General features: G+C 35.4%; 1 protein-coding gene and 1 pseudogene across 2 annotated transcripts; both read left to right on the forward strand.

Annotated features, from left to right (window-relative positions):
* Nucleotides 1–778: 778 nt before the first annotated feature.
* Nucleotides 779–6,458, forward strand: LOC103327445 (ribosome biogenesis protein BOP1 homolog; annotated as a pseudogene). The gene is made up of 15 exons (XR_016125510.1): nt 779–974; nt 1,064–1,143; nt 1,405–2,011; nt 2,241–2,357; nt 2,461–2,614; nt 2,948–3,064; nt 3,210–3,311; nt 3,539–3,656; nt 3,776–3,884; nt 4,587–4,686; nt 4,772–4,848; nt 4,982–5,037; nt 5,242–5,472; nt 5,569–5,634; nt 5,953–6,458. The product of XR_016125510.1 is annotated as a ribosome biogenesis protein BOP1 homolog (transcript).
* A 4,235-nt stretch (nt 6,459–10,693) lies between these two features.
* Nucleotides 10,694–11,650, forward strand: LOC103326309 (uncharacterized protein At1g08160-like). The gene has a single exon (XM_008228532.2). It carries the CDS (start codon nt 10,759–10,761, stop codon nt 11,353–11,355), a length of 597 nt encoding a protein of 198 aa, XP_008226754.1. The 5' UTR covers nt 10,694–10,758; the 3' UTR covers nt 11,356–11,650.
* Nucleotides 11,651–16,311: the final 4,661 nt, after the last annotated feature.

Here is a 16,311-nt window from a genome sequence, read left to right on the forward strand (position 1 = left end):
GAACAAGGAAACTTACCCTGCATACTCAAGATTTAGATGAGAGGAAGAGAGAACAAAGAGCGCAATCCACAACCACCCTTTACTCAACGCCCCTTCCCCTTCGATTTTCTTTTCCCCCATGACCACCGGCCTCCAACCCCCAACGAACCCAAAACCCCTCCTCCTCTCCCATCCCCGATTTCCTTTGTTGTTAAGAGAGCCTTTCTTTAACATCAGAATGTGTGATATACAAAAATGAAGAAATCGGGATAGAGGGAGAGGAAAGAAAGAGAGAGATTTATTTTTATTTTTATTTATTTAGTTTTTTTAAATACAAAAATATCATTTTGCCCCTACATTTAACAAAAAAGTTACCAAATTTGACGGCATGACCATTTGTCTTAATGAAACTAAAGTTGAAGGACCACGTGAATGATTTTGAAAATTGAGGAACCAAAATGCCAATCAAGTCAAAATTCAGAGACCATTAGACCTAAAAATTCATTCATTTAATAAGCTTTTTAAAAGTCATTAACTTTTTGGACACCTCCATACTTAAACTCTATAAAAGTCTTTAGAAGTTTGAATTATATATGAACAAAATTCCATTAACAGTTCTATGTTTTTTTAAAATTGTAAATTGCAAATTCCAAAAGACACCCCCAAATTATGAGTTCATTTGCAAGTTCATACCTTTTAGTTTGAGGGTCTTTTGTAGTTTGTCCATTTTTCAAAATTTACAAAACATGTTATAGGCCAACGACGTCGTTAGTTATATTAAAAGTTAGGTCAGCTCATCTTCTTTTTCCCGCGCTTGCACAGCGCCGATCTCTCTTCTCCTTCTTCCTCTCTCTCTGTCTCGATCTCCCTCCCTCTTCACACGCACCGCCCAGCGCCTCAACTGCTTGTCGACCCCTTTGCGCACCTCAATGGCAAACCGAGCGGCCAGAGACGCTTCGCTGCGTTTCACAAACGTGCGCTCCTTTTAAAACACTGTATAAAACCTATGCTATTTCTAATTTTTCTTCAATCCAAATCAATGGTATGTTGTTTTTAACTTTATATGTGCGTCTTTGTGGTACAGGACTTGGATAAAAGTCTGTTGTGACTACAATGTGGTGGTGATTATGGATGAAGCTGACTCAGTAGTCAGTGCCAACGGCGGTGAGTTCTGAAAATTTGCTTGCTTGATGTTCATGAGATATTGGTTCTGAAATATGTTTGATGCTAATGAGATATTGGTTCTGAAATTTTTTGTGATTATAGATAGATAGACTTGCTGTTGTTTATAGATAGGTTCTGCAGTTTATGAGATATTGGTTTATGCTTGATGTTCATGTTGGATTTAGTTGTGATTGCTTGATAGTCTTGATTCATGCTTGCTGTTTCAATCATTGTGCTAAATCTGTTGGGAATTTTATATAGATGGAGGTGCACCAGGAGGTGGAAAAAGATCTTGCTTCTAATGAGCCACCAATATGAACTCAGATGCATGCTTTTGAATGTTTAGTATGCTGGCGGCCTTTGATGGAATGGAATAATAGAATGTTAATATGTTAGCATGATTTCTGTTACAGCAGGTGGAAAAAAATGTATGCTTTTGAATGTTCATTATGCTGCAAATTACGCAGCCTTTGATGGAATGATGTAATGATAGAATGTTAGCAATGATTATGTAAGAGCATGTTGAAAAATGCATGGTTTTGAGTTAGGCACAAACTGGCCTAACCAAACCGAACCACACCGATTACCAATTGTCTGGATTTGTTCGGTTTCCCTTATAGTTTTAGGCAAAACTGAACCAACGGATAGTTTTGGTAGAACAATGAAGCCGGTTCTGTTTTGTTTCCTTTATTGCATTGCACCCTGCTGTGGATGCTCCTCTGCATTTTTCGCCTCGCACTGATATAAAGGAGCTAGCCTTTAGTGATTATAGGATATGTCAGATAGTGAAGGGTATGACTCGGATGATTATCTAGCAATCAGAGACCCAGACTCAGAAGATGAAGAGAGTGGTTTCTCTGGAAATGAGGTTAGAGTTGTGGAAATATGAAAAAAAATGTTTAAAGATGTAAAGATGTGACTTACTTTTCCATGCCATGTGATCTCTTATTTTTATTTCAACTATTATACAGCTACACCTAGCCTATAGGTCAGACACTATATAATTTTCATGATTTGGTAGAACAATGAAGCCGGTTTGGTTCTACAAGTTTTCTGTTTTGTCAGTGTGTTAATATTGTTAGCTATAACCATGGCAGGGCGTTCTTAACTCAAGCAACAAGGATCACTTGGCCAATGATCATGGTAATGATGAGGAAAGTGATAGATCTGAACTTCATGAAGGAGTTGAGGAGAGTGATTCATCTGAAGATGAGGTCTCTTTTCTTTTTGTCTTAAGCAATTAAATGCGATTTTATATAGTATAGTTACCTGAATGCACTTAAATGCCTTTTCTCTACTTTTTTCTGTTTTTAATAGGTGGTTCCTCGGAATACAATTGGTGATGTCCCCTTGGAGTGGTATCAGGATGAGAAACATATTGGTATGACATTACAGGGAAGAAGATAAAGAAGAAGGAAAAAGAAGATAAATTGCAATCCTTTCTTGCTAGTGCTGACCATTCAGAGAACTGGTACGCTTTTATTTCTAATATGTTGATAGCCATCAATTTAGGATGTTAATACACTGGCGCATAGATAAGCAACCTGGTCTTCCTTCTCCTCTGAACCAAATCACAAGTGTTGACCTCCCATGTGCAATTATCTAAACTACGACTTGTACCTTGGGAGGTGCTTCAGCCTTCCAAATCATTGTGGGAGGAATCAAAACAAGAAAGAGTGGAATTATCAATCAGCTATCTTGTATATTTTTGCAATAAATAATTTTACAACCTTTTCTTCTTTTCATTTTGTTTTGAAGGTATAAATAAGTGTATATTTTTTACTCTGGTTTTGTTACTTTTCAGGTGCAAAATTTATGATGATTAAAATGATGAGGATTAGAACTGACAAAAGAAGATATCAAATCTATAAGTAGATTGCTCGAAGGAAAGTCTCCCCATGGTGACTTTGATCCTTATGCGGTCTGTAGATCAAACTCATCCAGTTGTAATATTTATGATATTCTTATTGATCATATGACTTTAGTACATGGCTATTTATAAGAACTTTCTTACAAATGAATTCTCATTTTAAGTTGAAGTGAAATTCCCCATGTTTCAAGTGCAGCCATATGTTGATTGGTTTAAATGGGATGGCTCCAAGCATCCACTGTCAAATGCACCTGATCCCAAGAGATGATTTATTCCTTCAAAATCTGAAAGTAAACTGGTAAGGCATGCTTAATGTATTACTCCTGTTTGGTGTTTTCTTTCCTTTTACTTTCCTCTGTAGTTTTATTTTCTTTTCAACGCAGCTTCAGAGTTAAACAAGTGTACTAGAGTTTGTTTGGATTGGAAAACTTATTATTATTAAGTTAACATGGTTTCCTGTTCCACCATCTGCAGTTCTTTTGATGAATCTACAGCTTAATAAGATCAAGTTGGCACCCTAAATAGTCCAAAGAGGTGGAGGAAGAAGAAGAAAGTGTTTATCCCTTCTGGGGAGATGACTCTAATCCAACAGAAAAGAATGACCTTCTATCTTACATTCCTGCACCAAAGCCAAAATTGCCTGGTAATAATTTTCATCCATATTCTGAGGATTGTGAAAAGTCAGATGTAGTGCAATTCCTTATTTTGGCATGAAATATCGTGAGATTTGATGGAAAGCTTAAAATTTCTGTTTGCTTTTAGGCCATGGGGAGTCCTTCAATCCTTCTTTAGAATACATCCCAACACAAGAAGAGATCAATTCTTATCAGTTAATGTACGAGGAAGACCATCCTAAATCTATACCTGAAAGGTAATATTCAGTGTGACTTGAAATTTGGACTAATCGTAGTTTGCTAGTCTTTCTGATATTACAGCATCTAAAATGCACATTATTATCATAGTGAAAAATCCTGATTGAGGAAAAGATTCCGTAGTGATTATTTGTTCAGATTTTGATGGTTTTGCAAGATATTTCAATTTGTACAATCTACTTATAGTCATATGAGGACAAGGATCAAATTATTCGAAGTATATCCTTTTATGTTCCAGCTTAATAGCGATCCTGAGTCTCTGAAGCCCAAGCTACCAAACCGAAGTGATCTTAAGCCTTACTCTGTATCATGTTATCTTGAGTATAGAGGTCACGAAGATGCAGTTACATCAGTTTCTGTAGAAGCTTCAGGGCAGTGGATTGCATCAGGTGTGGATGACATTCTTAATTCTTTGTTACATTCAGGAACGTAATTGAAGTCGGTAGGTCTCATCATCTGTTCTTCTTATACGTTCATTGTATGGAACTGTGCGTATTTGGGAGGTTGAATCTGGTAGATGTCTAAAACACTACAAGATTGGTGAAGCCATCAAATATGTAGCGTGGAATCCTAATCCCGAGCATTCGATACTGGCTGTCTCTGCATAAGGCTGCATTTACTTTTGTATTTATTTTTCATTTACATTTGTTTCACTGGGGATCCTGATACCTAAATGCAAATTAATCACTGGTAAATTGTAGGGGCCAAGACGTAGTTCTTTTGAACACTGGTTGTGGAAATGAAGAAGTACAGAAAAGGACTAAAGAACTTCTCTCTGTTGAGATGCCTGTGATGACTCTGGTCAGTGTGAGATCGTCATAGCTTTCAATATCATATATCAAATGAATGGTTTCTAACCTTTGTGAAACATGTTTTTCTTACATAGGCAAAACAGCATCCAGTGTAAGCTGGCTTCAAGATGATAAACTTGAGGGAATCAGGTTAAGGCACTCTAAGTCTAAGGTACACTAGCCTTTTCCTTCACCAATTTATTTGTGGTTGTGTAAGTTTATGAGTTTCTTAAGCTGAAGTCAAGATTAGAAGGTTGGTCTTTCTATGAAGAATCTTAACTGCTTTCTTTGTTGGGCTCCTGCAGACTGTGGCTTCAGTAGAATGGCAGCGTAAAGTATCTTTCGACAGTGGTGCCAGCGGATATCCTTTTTGCATATATATACACATATTTTTATATTATATGCTACATTAAGCATGACACAGATGGGTTTTGGGTATTTCTTAGACATGTATGGTTAATGCGTATATTTGTTGTTTGCGAATGAGTTATTATTAAATTTTTGATAACAAAACCAAGTTATATCAAATAAGTCATCTCCCTGGATTTTCTTGACTTGGCTTTACGTGAATCAAGAGCTATTTTTATACATAAGCTCTCTAAGAAGTTTACCCAGACACTTTCATTCAAGTTGCAAGGGATTGCAGTTACTTCAGTTTTCCATCTTACACGTTCCTTCTTCTTCATTTCAACAAAGAAGATAATTCGTGTTTATGATCTGGTGAAAGAGGGAAAGCTCGTCAGAAAACTTGAGATTGGACTACGTGAAGTCTCCTCTATTGCAGTTCATCCTTCTGGTAGTTCTTTTTATTTATTTTTCATTCGTTAAAATTTTGCTAACTATATACAACTGTATGGATTGAGTCCATTCATTATTCTCTTTGTCGTAACAGTTGTGCGTGAACTGTACTCTGATTTATCTGGGCTGTACTTTCATCTAAACCTTACAAAACTCTCAAGTATGTCACACATTTATTTTACAAATAATGATGCAAAACAAATAAATGTTCTGTAGGGTCTTTTCTTTTTGTTGTTTGGAGAGGGGGTTAACACTTTCTTGCAAGACACTGGTTCACTTTAAATTTTGCAATCTCTGAAATGGTCTGCATAATGCGTAGATTTCTGGAAGATATTATCTAATAGAGAGGTTTAATCAGCTAAAATGACCAATCATTAACAATTAGACAAACACCAAACCAAATATAACACATCAAATTCTATTTGCTTGATTTTTGGACATATAATTGTTTTCTTCTGACATTGTGAAAATTTATCAGGTTGCGTCAGAAGGACATCAACAATGCGCGTTTCCATCGCTCGTACCCCCTGTTTGCAACCTGCACTGCATATGTTTTTCATGGCATGGTTTATTCAGATCTTAACCAGAACCCTCTTATTGTTCCATTGGAAATACTCCGAGGTCATTCAAGCACAAACGGGAGAAGCGCGCCCTATAGCTTTCTTCAGTTTGTATTCTGTTGGGTGGTTTAACAAGATGATTAAGTTCGCTCATCATCCTTTCCCTCGCCAAATACGGGGGACACGTTACCGTGGTCTTTTTCTGATGGTTATTCCTCCTAATCGAGGAGGAAACTTAAATTGGACGAGGAGTGGAAGTAGCTCAACTGGCAAGGAAGAGGAGGCAGCCAAAAAAATGCTGCTAGTGCATGTGTAAAAAGTTTACCGAATTCTGGGCATTATATTAAACGTACTTTCACCAGCTTGAATGTTTTTGAACGTATGATATGTTCAAGGTCCCTTCTCTACAACGGGGATTTGATAAGATGCGACTAGGAGTTGGTGAATAGAACTTGCAGAATTGCAGGCCAAATTTATAGTGAACTCTCAGTTTCTGAGTGTAATTCAAACTTGAAAATTAAAGCTAAATCTTTTATTGACTGCGGTTGTATGCAGGTGTAATGGACTGTAAATTCCATCCAAGGCAGCCATGGTTATTCTCTGCTGGTGCTGACTCGGTGGTTAGACTTTTTGCCATTAAGAGGAAAAGAAAGGAAACCACCTGTACTGGATCATACTGCAAGCTATGGATCTCACTAGTCATGTCAGAATTTCCGTGCTCTAAATGTCTAGTTAAATTGTTGTATGTATCATGTGTTTACTGAAATGGTCCAATCAATTTTGACAGTATACAACCAATTATTTTCTGTTATGAGGATCCAATGGAGGAGGCAGCACATACAGACCACCTTCTGGTTTCAAGATTGCTTTTTAAAGAATCCAATCATGGAGAGAGAGGGAGAGTTTGTAGGAGAGAAAATGGTGAAAGGGAAGAGTTTTCCTTTTGTGTAAGAACCGAGAAGAGTTTTTTCTGTGAATTGCAGAGAGGAAAGTTATTGAGGAAGAAGAACACATCACATCTAAGGGGATAGATAGACCAATATAGAATAATGTGCAGTAAATAGTTTTTGTACCTTTAGCAGTATGAAGAAGATGGAAGATACATATTGTTGTGAGAAGAAATAGAATGAAAGATAGAAAGTATTTTAAATGAAATTTATATATGCAAGACCAAGAGTTTAGAGATGTGGGGTATATTCCGTCTGAAGAGCTGTTCATATTAAAATTAAAGAAAGCTAATTAAAAGTCTAAACGACTAATAAAAACCAGCATAAATAATTAATACATTGCTTTGAAAAATAAAATTACAGCATCTGCAAAGCTTCATGTACATCAAAGTTGCACCAGCTGCCTGCTGACTTCTGCTACATTAATATAAATATGAAAGAAAAGAAGCAAATACTGACAAAACTAAAAGCTTTGATACTTACTAACAGATACATTCACCCAAAAGGGTATATATATTAACTAAACCCCACATAATGATGCAGAGAAATTCCCAGTTGGGTAAAATGCCAAAGGTTTGAAATTGCCCTGTGCTGGAGAAATTAACAGCTAGCTAGCTAGGCCCTTTAAGAGCAGAAAAACTTGTGTGAAACAGGAATAATATTATTTTGCTATTCTCGGTCAATCACGATATACAAAGTGAAAAAGTTATCACACGTGACATACCGTGATTGGTTGGGGATAGCAAAACAGTGTTATCCCCATTCCACACAAGTGTTTCTCCTTTGAGAGAGGCTGCTGCAGACCTAGCTCAACTTCTCCCATTACAGAAAATCATTACTCTTCTGCTGGAGAGCCACCTCCCACCCCACCACCAACCCACATGGTGGGGGTGGCACCACTAGTAGTACTAGGGCACTTGAGTGTACCAAAAACTCAACTATATATTTCATCTTAGGGACTATCAAATATTGTTGCTGTGGTTGTGAAAGAGCATGAGAGAAGAGGGTCTCATTTTATATGCAGAGATGGGAATGAAAAAGTGATTGAGTACTGTTGATTGTTCAGCAACGTGGGTTCCTTGAGGATCTTCCAAAGCATATGCGGCGACCAACTCAAATGCTATCATCACTTTCAGTCCTTTTCCTTCTCATTTCCTTTTCATCTTTTGCTCTATTGCCACCTATTTTTTAATACATAGTAAAATGCTAGACACTAAGGGCATGTTTGATATTCAACTTGAATTCAACTTTTTAAACTCAAAAACAGAATTTGAGTCCAAAACAAAGAAACCCTGTTTGGTTGTCCATATTTTTAAAAACTCAAACTCAAGAACAATTAAAAAACACCCCAATTATTAAAAACAAAAAATATATGTTTTTTCAGTTTTTTTTCTAACAACCTACAAGTTCTCAAATTTTTAAGATTTGAAAACAGTTTTCAAGTTGCATACCAAACAAGTTTTTGAATCTTAAAAATAGATTTAAGAACTCCTTATTTTCAAGAAAAATCAAAGTTTTTGAGTTCCTATTTAAATAGGATATCAAACGCCCCCTAACCCATTTTCAGACACCAGCTAATATAATAATGTTTTATTTACCGTAAATAAATAAAGTTCATAATAGACTAATAAAGAAAATAATTGAAACATCGACAAATCAGTTGGTGGTATCCAAAAATTAGTGTAATAAATTCACGTCGCTCTAAAATATGTATATATATATAATTATATGATCTCTCTGAAAAAAAGAATTTTATCATTCAATATTGCACCCAATAGTTGAGTAACAAGCATCTGGTTATTGGTGTCGGTCCATTGCAATTTGTCTCCATTTTAAGTCAATGAGGATATAAATAAAATAGGTAAAAAGTGTTCGAGTAAAGGTTTCTGCCCCCACGTGCCCATTGTGATTGCTAAATTCATGTGTATGTGGGATCTTGAGATGTCATTGAAGAAAAAATTTAAATAAAGTTTTCAAATTCATGTGAAAGTCACACAATTTTTGGTTAGGTCAGTCTGATCACGAGGTCTTTTCTTTTGAGTAAATTTAAGTTTTAGCCACAAAAGAACTTACTTTTGGAAAAAGCCAAAATTTTCAAAAAACAAAAAATCTCAACTTTCAAATCAAAGACATGCAAAGTAAAGGATTCCTTAGAAAATCCAAAAATAAATAAGGGCAATTTTGTCTATTTTAGTTTCTTTTAAAAAATTTATCTCTCCTTTGGATTTTTTCAAAGTCTCCTTAGAAGGGAAAGTTGCTTTATAGAAATCTTAGTGCGCCTCAAGTTTGTTTAATCAAAGTTCAAATGTTAAAATAACATTATGTGTAAAGTGTGTCTTGTTGGGTTGTAATTCTTCAAGCCCATAAATGAAAGCCCAGAAGCTCAAGAAGAGGGCCATAAGGCAATTGCTGCAAAGGATTAGATTGTCAGAGTTAGGGTTCTTGCCTCCCTGAGCATAAGGTGGCTCCACCCTTGAACAATGCCTAGCTCAAGTGCAAACTATGAAGCCAAGCTAGTGGGACATGGACAAAGTAATAGATTATCAATTTGTTGTGCGAAGTAGTTATTATGCCGATTAGTTGAAATTGACTCGAAAAAAGGTTTAGAACATTGACCAACTAACTTCTAATCTAATGGTATCTGTTCACAATGTTGGAAGAGATAAAAGTTCGAATCCCCCACCTATGTCGAAATAAAAAAAGTTACATACTTGGAAGGCAAGAGCTTCAAAACAAGATAAACTCTCAAAAGATTTCACATGGTTTGTTATGTTTTCTATATTGATATATTGTATTGAAGTCCAAAATTATGTCGTTTCAGGCCTCTATGATATTTTCATCAAAAACCCATAGATATTAGCACAAAACCATTAACAAATGTATGACCCCACAGAAATAGAACCATAAACAGATCATCCTAATTCCTTTCAATCCATAGAATTTAATCTGCTTGCAACACAGTTTGGCTTTGGAATGAGAAAAATCTCCTTTCCTTCTTTCTTTATCAATCAATTCTTTCAATTCAACTATGTGACTGGTGCCTTTCAAAAACTTACATCCAATGAGCAGCTGCAGCCAATGAAGCAGTCCTCTGTTTGATAACTCTATCCTATATTAATTTTCTTCTTCTTTTCCTTTTTTGGGGGGCTCTGATGGGATGGGAATAACAGAACAAAGTGAGCAACTTATAAGAGTGGTTTTAGTATACCTTGGAGGCAAAGCAAGAACCATGAATAAAATATTATACAATTATTACACTAATAATAATAATAACAATAAACATGGTTTTGATAGGAACATGATGGATATCTAATCACATACAAATACTAGTGACTTTGAAGCAAATGATATTAAAATGGTACTTTTGGCACCATGCAAGTATATTCCTTTCTTTACTTCTTCTTGTGAGGTCCACTCCACAGTCTTTAGCATATTTTTCTTGGTAGAAAAGTAGTTCAGATGACAGCACAGCCAATGTCTTCAGAATCAGAATACTATGATTTTGCTCTCAACTGTCACAATCACATACATAAAATACTTCTCAAATCTTAATCTTAAGACATCCAGAGCTGAAGAAAAGAACAAACTGGACTGGCAGCCTCAGCCCTTTATCCAGATGTCTTGAGTTTCATGCAAGAAACAAAAAGAGAAAAAGTGTCATGGTGACAGAGAAAAAGAACCTCAAGATTTTTCTTATATCAGCTCATTTGAGAGGTGCACCCACCAAGCAACAAATTTCAGGAGCGGTCCAAATTTCAGTCCAAAATTTTGTGCAAAATGCCTACCTCTACATCACTGCCCTCACAAGCACCAAAGTCAAGATCAAATCCAATTAGACTCATTGCCATAGTCTTGCTAGCTTGCATTGTCCTCTTGGGTCTTGTGGTGCTCATCACTTGGCTAATTCTCAAGCCCAAGCGCCTTGTTTACACCATTGAAGATGGCTCAATCCAAAACTTCAACCTAACCAATGACCACCTCTCTGCCGACTTTGATTTTGTCTTAAGAGCCTACAATCCCAACAAGAGAGTTTCCATATACTATGACTCCATTCAAGCCACTGTGAACTACAATGACCAGACATTGGCATTTTCTGGGGTTGATCCCTTCTACCAGCGCCATCGAAACGTGACCCGATTCAACGTCAAGTTCACAGCTCATTCCACTGCACTGCCCAGCTCTGTCTCTAACGATCTACAGCTTGAGAAAAGAACAGGCAAGATCCAGTTTGATGTTTGGCTAAAGGCAAGGATTAGGTTCAAGGTTGGAGCTTGGAAATCGCGCCATCGCACATTAAGGGTTTCATGTGCCCCAGTGTTGGAGTTTTCAAGGCCTAAGAACTTGAAGAGGACTTACTGTTATGCAGAAATTTGATCAACCCTCTCACTGCAACTGCATGCATATTTCAATGACTGAATTTTTCTCTGTTGTTTGGGAGTTTTTTTTTAAATTTTAGTTTCCTTCATATAATCCTCAACTATATATGTGTGTGTGGTCATTGTTGTTGTGTTGAACTTTTCATTTTTCATGTAATTGTGATATTTATTCATTTATTTATTGTGTAACTAAATCCATATGGATTGATCAGGTATGCTTCAAGTTTTTATTTTATTTTATGTTGTACCTTATGGGCTTTGGTTCGAAATAGAAAATATGTGGGCTTCTTTTTTCTTTTTTGTCACCAGTTTCTTTTTTTCTTTTTTCTTTTTTGAGCAATTTCTTCACCAGTTTCTTGACACTTTGACTCCGAAATTCCAACAATTTAGAAATCATTAAAGACCCAGCAACAATTTTATTAATGGATATTGTCACGTATCAATTGTATTCAGTATCAAGTTTCAGAACGAGTTTGAACAAGTCACCATATATAAAAGGAGCTGGAATGTCTTAATTTGGATGAAGTAAAATTATTACACGGAAACAGTGGCGGTGCTTCAAATTGTATCTCTATTCAAGTTGGTGGTGGTGCACTCAAGGTATTTGACAGAATGTCTTAGCCAAACTATGTCTGTGCAGCTAGCAGCCAGCAGTGCAGCATGCTATTTTTTTATTTTTAAAGTCATGGCCAAAGCAACGTCATTTTGAGCTAGAGCAAAAAAGAAAAAGAAAGGAGGTAACCGAACTCATGGGCTTTCAAAAAGGCTTTCATTTTGTGGGCTTTAAACAATAATTCTTTCTTGAAGCAACTCTTTCCGTGGGTTTTAAACAACAATTCTTTAAACAAGGCAAGCATTTTGTGGGCTTTAAGCAATTCTTTCTTGTTCTTTTCTTTGTTTGATGTTTTCATGATATGAAACATCATCGGCAACAATTGTAGGTATTGTAATGCTATTTTTTTTTATATGTCTTATGAATGACATTGATATTGTTTAAATTATAAGCATTTTTTGTTGTCATTTTTTATATATAAAGCTTTTAGCCTTTCAAAATTGCACCTCCTTTAAAAACTTCATGAGTCCACCAGTATACAGAAATGATCTTCTCAATGTAAAGGCTCGAGATCCAAAAATATTTTTTATTTATAGATTTAAACAAATATAATTAAAGTATGGATTAAATTGAAGTTTCTTTTTTTCTTGTGTGCAAAGAACATAAGAATAAACAATTAAACTTTTATCGTCAATGTGGAGTAAAGAATAATGGAAAAATAGTGAAAGCTTGCAAATGTCTCGAATTCACTAAAATGTTGGTTGAAAAGCTTACCTCACTGAAATTTATATACCTGGCTTTCTGTATAATTAATGTTTGGTGGGAGTAAGAAGTTTGGGTGTATGAGAATTCTCTGTCAATTTTATTCATTAGGTGTGACATGTGAACGAAGGTCAACATATGAACTAGTGGAAATCAAGCTTCCACATGATTTTTTTTTTTTTTTCCTTTAGGCCAAGTTATTTTGGTTGGCTAGAACAACTCTAATTAGCTGATATGGTGCTGACGTGGTACATTTGAACTAATGACAGGTTGTAGAGTTAATTGGGACATCTTGTATTAGTATGTTAAGCTATAATTAGTGCCCTAGTAGTCAAGTCTCTATCGTATAAAGGGCTAACAATTACAATAGCCTCAATTGTAATTATCATTTCTTTGGCATGTTTACTAACTTGGAATCGGAGGATTGTCGATCACTCATGATTAGCAGCAATCATAATACGTATTTATGATTTGGAGTTTACTGGACCTAAAAAAGAGAGGTGATTTGGATTTGAATTTGGGAAAAGATTAGTTACGGGCTTAGGAATTTAGCACTCTTTTTACCCTCTTGTAATATTTTTTTTCACTGTTACAGTTACTTTTACGTAAAAAAGATTGCCAAATTATGTTTCAATACTAGTGATTGTGAACTTGATATTATCTTTAGATGGGACTTTGATGCAATCCTTACTTGATGCTAAGCGAGCAAATAATATGAATGAACTCACCTGAACAACCAACAAAGTGGGACATAAATGCATGTTATGTAATAGGACACACGTACTATAATATAAGACACAGTCCCACACAGAGAGAGAGAGAGAGAGAGAGAGAGAGAGAGGAACGATATTTCCCAACATAATAAGGTCCATCCCTTTTTCATTAGGCCAATGTTGGGGTCCAAACCCTAAACAGATATCCTGCAAATATGTGACATATATTGATGTCGCAGTTGTCCCCTCAAAGCAAAGCAAACGTGACCTTTCGTTTCCAGACCCCTCCACTATACATAGTCAACTAGGGCTCTTTCTGCTTTGTCAGTTATTGCTGATGAAATAAAACATAAAACATTCAAAAGAGAAGGGCCAAATTAAATCGACAAGAAAACTGGTTTTGAAAGACAGGTAACCTAACACATTGTAAACCATCTCTGTGTCTCTATGTCCTTGGCCATATGCATGCAGATATTAATTTCACAACCATCTTCTTTCTACTTCTATAGTCTTTTCTTTTTCCCACGTTTCTGGGTTATATAGATAGGTAAAGAGAGATTTTAATTATATATTTTTTTAAAAAAGAAAGAATAAATAAATACAAAATAAAACACATGCATTTACCGTCACATATAATAATATATACAAAATTCGACTCTCATTCTCCTCATTATTTTGAGGGTATTAGGTTATTTTATTTTAGGGTATTTTTGCTATTAAGTGTCCTTAATTAGGGTTCTATGGTTCTTCTATTTAAATTACACTTCATTACTAGTTTCTTATTCCCGTGATATTTCTTTTTCTAATATTGAAATACGGACGATCATAAAGAATAAAAGAAAACTTTAAAGTAAGCATGAGCATTTTATATGTGAGCAGTGAGTGAGCGGCAGAAGAACGTGAATGCTCACGCAATCTAGGACCCATGCATCATGCATGCAAGCAAAACAAGATGTAGCAAAAGCTATGGGGTTTGGCCTCAAAGCTACTCAAGTAGCCGGGGCCATATATCAGATCTTGCAAGCAGATTACATGTGGGTTTCATAATGCCTCCTTACTTTTTTTTTAAATTAATCATATAATGTCTACTACTTCAAAGACATAATCTGATATTATGTGACATAAAGGGGTTTTTTATTTTCCAATGATAAAATTTAGAATATTCATTTATAACCTAAGAGAAAAATCAAGAATATTCATTCTTATAATATAACATAATTATTGGTCGTCGTTCTTTTTAAATGTAAGCGATAGTTTAAATAATAGGAGAGGATAGTTTCTCACACACACCCACACATTTAAGATGCTCTATATGGTATTCAAATCATGAGTCCTCTTGATTATATTAATTTAATATAAAAGTTCCACCCAAGTTTTCTTGAAGACGATCGAGGACCCCTTTTGGCCACGTTGTGATTACTCAATTCCATCAAAATTTGGTTGGAGGTTTGAGCTAACCCTAATAATGATTCATTCATTTATTATATTTATAAACCAGCTGAGTGTCAGCGACATGGTTGGAAACAGTCAAGTCAACACTATATATTTTTTTTTAATGGATTTTTAGTCTGATAAATTTTCTTTTGGTCGGAAAAATTTGATAGATGACCAACACTCAACAGGCAAACAGGCAACAGCCTTTCTCTAATGTGTTAATTAACAGGCTAAAAGGAGTCACTAATTATAGCAATCTCCTTTTGTTATACTAATCAAGAAAGCTTAAGTGTACTTGGGCAATTCCATACATCTTAAATATATAAAAAAATATTTATATCAGAACCAATCATTGTCGAGCTTGAGCAAGCATGACGAGGAAGAGAAGGTTGGTGAAAAGGGATTTGAATTCAATGAAGCCTTCAATTGCTTTAGGACTAAGAAGACTCAATCTGTCTAATTACCAAAAACCAAGAAGTCACAACTTCTTATACAACTACATAATTCAAGATTTCGATCCACTCATAGATTTCACCAGCCTAATGTGCACCATCTAAAAGGCATTGTGTTTCAGCTTTTATGTACACCATAGGGCCACATACTGAATTCAACTTGGTCTCTCTTTATAATGAATTCAATACTTTACGTTTTGAGTAAATGTTACAGATACTAACCGTATTACACCAACTAATATGGACAACGTTTCATTTATTTTCTTTCGGAGCTCATTATAGACTTTATTTATTCACAGCAAATAAGACATTACGATAATACGAACTAACTAGTAAATTATTGAATAACCTTATTTGTACCTTATTTAGTCACCATATATCTTTCATAAAGGTAAGATTTTCAATTCCATAGAAGATGTAATAAACAATGCAGTGTTGGTAAAGAAACTGTCACTAAATAAACTTCACTGTCATGCTCATGGTCATATATTTTGAGCTCATCCTCCATGTCCATTGGTTGCCACATCTTTATCATACAATATTATAAAACATCTAGAATGATATTATATTATAGAACAAATACTATATTTTATTCTTTGAATATAATATTATTCAATTTCCTACAAATTTTTATTTTTTTTTGGGTCAGGATTTTCCTACAAATTAATGTATGGTGAAAAATGTGTCATGCCGTACAACATCTCCATCCAAATGGAAGCAAACAGAACACATAACCAATAATTAAATGATAATTTCTTTTCTTTTTTTTTAAAAAAAAAAAAAAAAAACAGAAGATAATTTCTTGAAAGATGGAATGATAAAAGGAGCCCACTTCCAAAATACAACACCGAGATCCTTACAAAAGGAAGCTTGCTAAACGGCGCCACATCACAAAAGGAGTGAAACCCGAAACGGCGCCGTTTCTATCTCTCAGGCTTGTTCCCCACTTCCCGTTAAATTTAAGATTTGGAAGGTTTCGTAAAATGACCGGTACAAACAGACAGGTGACACGTGGGAGCCCCTGGCGGGCTCCCCCAAAA

This window comes from Prunus mume, linkage group LG1 (assembly GCF_029339155.1).
Source record: "Prunus mume cultivar Tortuosa linkage group LG1, ASM2933915v1, whole genome shotgun sequence".
Classification (NCBI taxonomy): Eukaryota; Viridiplantae; Streptophyta; class Magnoliopsida; order Rosales; family Rosaceae; genus Prunus; species Prunus mume.